General features: G+C 49.2%; 1 protein-coding gene across 1 annotated transcript in view; it reads left to right on the forward strand.

Annotated features, from left to right (window-relative positions):
- Nucleotides 1-18: 18 nt before the first annotated feature.
- A3galt2 (alpha 1,3-galactosyltransferase 2) overlaps nucleotides 19-3175 on the forward strand; it is a 9771-nt gene continuing 6614 nt past the window's right edge. Inside the window, exons 1-2 of the mRNA XM_031378738.1 lie at nucleotides 19-1787; nucleotides 1878-2033. Of these exons, the coding sequence (XP_031234598.1) occupies nucleotides 1933-2033 (101 nt within the window). The 5' untranslated portion in view covers nucleotides 19-1787; nucleotides 1878-1932. The remainder of the gene's footprint in view (nucleotides 1788-1877; nucleotides 2034-3175) is intronic.

Genomic DNA, 3175 nt, shown 5'->3' on the forward strand with positions numbered 1-3175 from the left:
AGCCAAGTGTTGTGGTACACACTTGTTACTCCAGCATGGAGGAGTTGGAGACAGGTAGATCCCTGAGACTGCTCAGTCTCATGACAAGTTCTTAGCTACAGAACAACCCTGTCTTTAAAAACAAAATGGAACCTGGGCTGTGGCCTAGTGGTTAGGGCACCTATCTCACTCACATGAGACCCTAAGTTCAATTCCCAGCACTGAAAAAGTGGAGGGGGCGGGGGCACAAAGGTTTTTAGAAGGATGCCTGGGTTTGACCTCTGGTTGATCTATATACACTCTTACATGCTCACTTCCACATGCATGAATCTGTACACGCATGAACACGTACACATAACACAGACACTCAGCAATGTAAGAACATCGAAGGCAGCTGAGGAGATGCAGAAAAAACCCTCCTATAATAATTTTACCATGTCCTTAAGCGGTTTCTTTTGCCCCCATTTTCTGGCATGTACTTTTATTCTTGCTCGGTAACTGTCATGATGCATGTTGTTTTTAGATCCTGCCTTTTTCATTTCCCGTTCCCGTGGAAAGCAGCTTTCCTGGTGTCTTCATGACAGGTGCATTTAGCCAGTCCCTTTGGCTAGACACTGGAGCCCTTTTCAGGTGTCTATGAGCAGCTCAAACAAGGCCTGTCCGAGACCTGAGGCCCCACTTTGTAAATCCTTCCCAGGCAGCTGTGTCTCCATCAACTGCAAACCTTCGGCTTCTTCAGCTTCCACCTGTCTTCAGCGAAGGAAAATGGCCTCCACACCCTATTACACCACCTCCCACCTATGTCAACATCCATCCTCTCGGCCAACATGCACAAACCTAGCACTTAATGCCTGGGCTGGCCTTCTGCACCTCTGTCTCCCTCACGTGCTCCTGATGAATCCCAGAACTCTCTGTTGATCTCCAGGCTTTTTACCCTAATCAGGAAGATCCAATTTGGCCCTCGGATCCTGATACTCTTGGATCCAGATACCCCTACCATCAATGGCCACACCCTGCCCATTAACCCTCCATGGATTCCTCCAGACCCAGCCACCAATGCCCTCTCAACCCTGGCCCCTAACTGGGTTTCATGTCTCTAGTGTTGCCCTTCCACCCAGCTACCATGTCCAGGTAGAGAGTACAATCTGAATACTTCTACATGTATTTTTTTCCCAAATGAAATTACCACCCCATTACCACTCAACACTAAAAACCTTTCCTCAAGGGGAGGTCCCTGGGGACACTGGTATTTCCTTCTTGGAGGCTGCCCTTCCCCCACATCCCTTTCTAAATAGCTTTTCATTCTCTTTGGCCTGGCTTACAAGTCAACAACTCCAGGAAGTCTCTGAAAGCCTCCTGCCCACACCCATCCCCTCCCAGGCTCATTTGTGGTGCTCCTTGTGTGTCACCTCCTTCCTGGCATCACTGTGCAGAGCCCTGCTCTTACTCCACCTGCCTCAGTCTTCACTCCACATCCTGAAGACAGGGTTTGTCCTCCCACCTCACTTACCTTGATGTCTTGGACCCAGCCCAAGGCTCGGTGCCAAACAGACCCTGGCAAACATCTTGACGCATGACCATCTTCTATACCAAAAGGCATCTTCTTCGAATGGATGGACAGAGGCTGGTGCTGCTGGGCATCCGGGGACAAATACCGAAAGCTAAGCAGCTCCCTAAAAGGCCAGGATAGTTCCCTACTCTGCCAGCAAGCCAGAAGACTGCCTCTCACACTGTAGGCTGGCAACCAGTCTATTTTCGCCATAGCTTTTTTATCTTTATGGCGATCATTTTATAAACAAAACCTGCCAGTAGGTTCTAATTTGTATGTCTTTGCCTACTAACGAGGGTGAACATTTTTCCATTTATTTGCCTACTAAATACATTTTTCCCCCTTTCAGAATTAAGCTGCTGTTTTGCCATAGGCACTGTTAAAGGAGGTTGGTCTCTTAGGAGATGGCTCTGAGGGCTGAATGGGGAGTGAGCTGGCTAGGGTCACATGGAGGTTGCCAACAGAGACAAAGAAGCCAAGGGAGGCCAACCTGGGGACTTTCAAGGTAAGTGAGTGCTGCGGCAGAGGGAGGGGCTGGGCTGCATGCAGGTTTCTGGCTTAGTCACCCTTCTGAGGCACCCTGGGCTGACAGGAGCCTAAGAGCAAGGCTGGTTCTTTGAGTAGATCCTAGGCACCTATGGTGTGGACCTACTCCAAGAGATAAAGGAATCTGATGGAAGTAGCCTTCTTGAAAGAAATCATAGAAACTATTGGGGGAGTTATAGGGCAGATAGGGAATGGAGATCCGAGTTATCAGAAGGAAGAGATCATGTGAGCAGGGTGCCCTTAGCAGCTGAAGTCAGTGGAGCATTGCAAGGCTTGCTTCAGCCACTTGGCTGATATTAACCCCAAGTTCAGGCTCAGCCTCTGAGGATGTTATTCTAATTACTCCATCTCACACGTGAGGACAGATACCCAGAGGGCCAGTGTTGCTAACAAATAGTGACACCAGGGTTCAAAACAGATACCTGGACCCTATATCTCCTCTTCACTATGAGATGCTTACAGACCAAAAAAAAAAAAAAAAAGACCTAGCAAAGGGCAAATCCCAGTGCCCGCTCACTCCAAGCCAGGTCTGCGGCCTTTGAGCTGTGTGGAAGATTACTGGCCCAGGTTGAACTGGCTGTCACCAACATGCCCAGCTCTCTGCTCTCAGCTACCAAACCACAAATTCCTTTCTCTACTTGGAACTCCCTTGATAGCCCCATCCAAGATCAGCCTCACCACAACACATTAAGCACACCAAACCTAAAAGCCATGATCCTCCACGCCTGCTCAGCTCACATCCCTGCCATAATACTGTCCAAAGCTAAGGGCAAGGCTCAGAGCTCCTTAGACAGACCCTGCCAGGAAGATGAGCTCCTCTAACCCAAGGCATGAGGGACAGCAGGGGAAGAGGGTGGGAGGTTCTTTAAGTATTGAGATGGAGTTGGGTACAGCTCAGTGGTGGTAACTTTGCCTAATATGTGAGGCCCTGGCTTTGATCCCCCAGCATTGTAAAGATGACACTGTCTTTACATGCTGAGGCATAAATAACACGCCTTACATATTAGCAGAAAATACAAGAGTCAGCCAAACCAGCCGGGCGGTGGTGGCGCACATCTTTAATCCCAGCACTTGGGAGGCAGAGGCAGGTGGATTTCTGAG

The sequence above is a fragment of the Mastomys coucha genome, unplaced genomic scaffold (genome assembly GCF_008632895.1).
Source record: "Mastomys coucha isolate ucsf_1 unplaced genomic scaffold, UCSF_Mcou_1 pScaffold18, whole genome shotgun sequence".
Classification (NCBI taxonomy): Eukaryota; Metazoa; Chordata; class Mammalia; order Rodentia; family Muridae; genus Mastomys; species Mastomys coucha.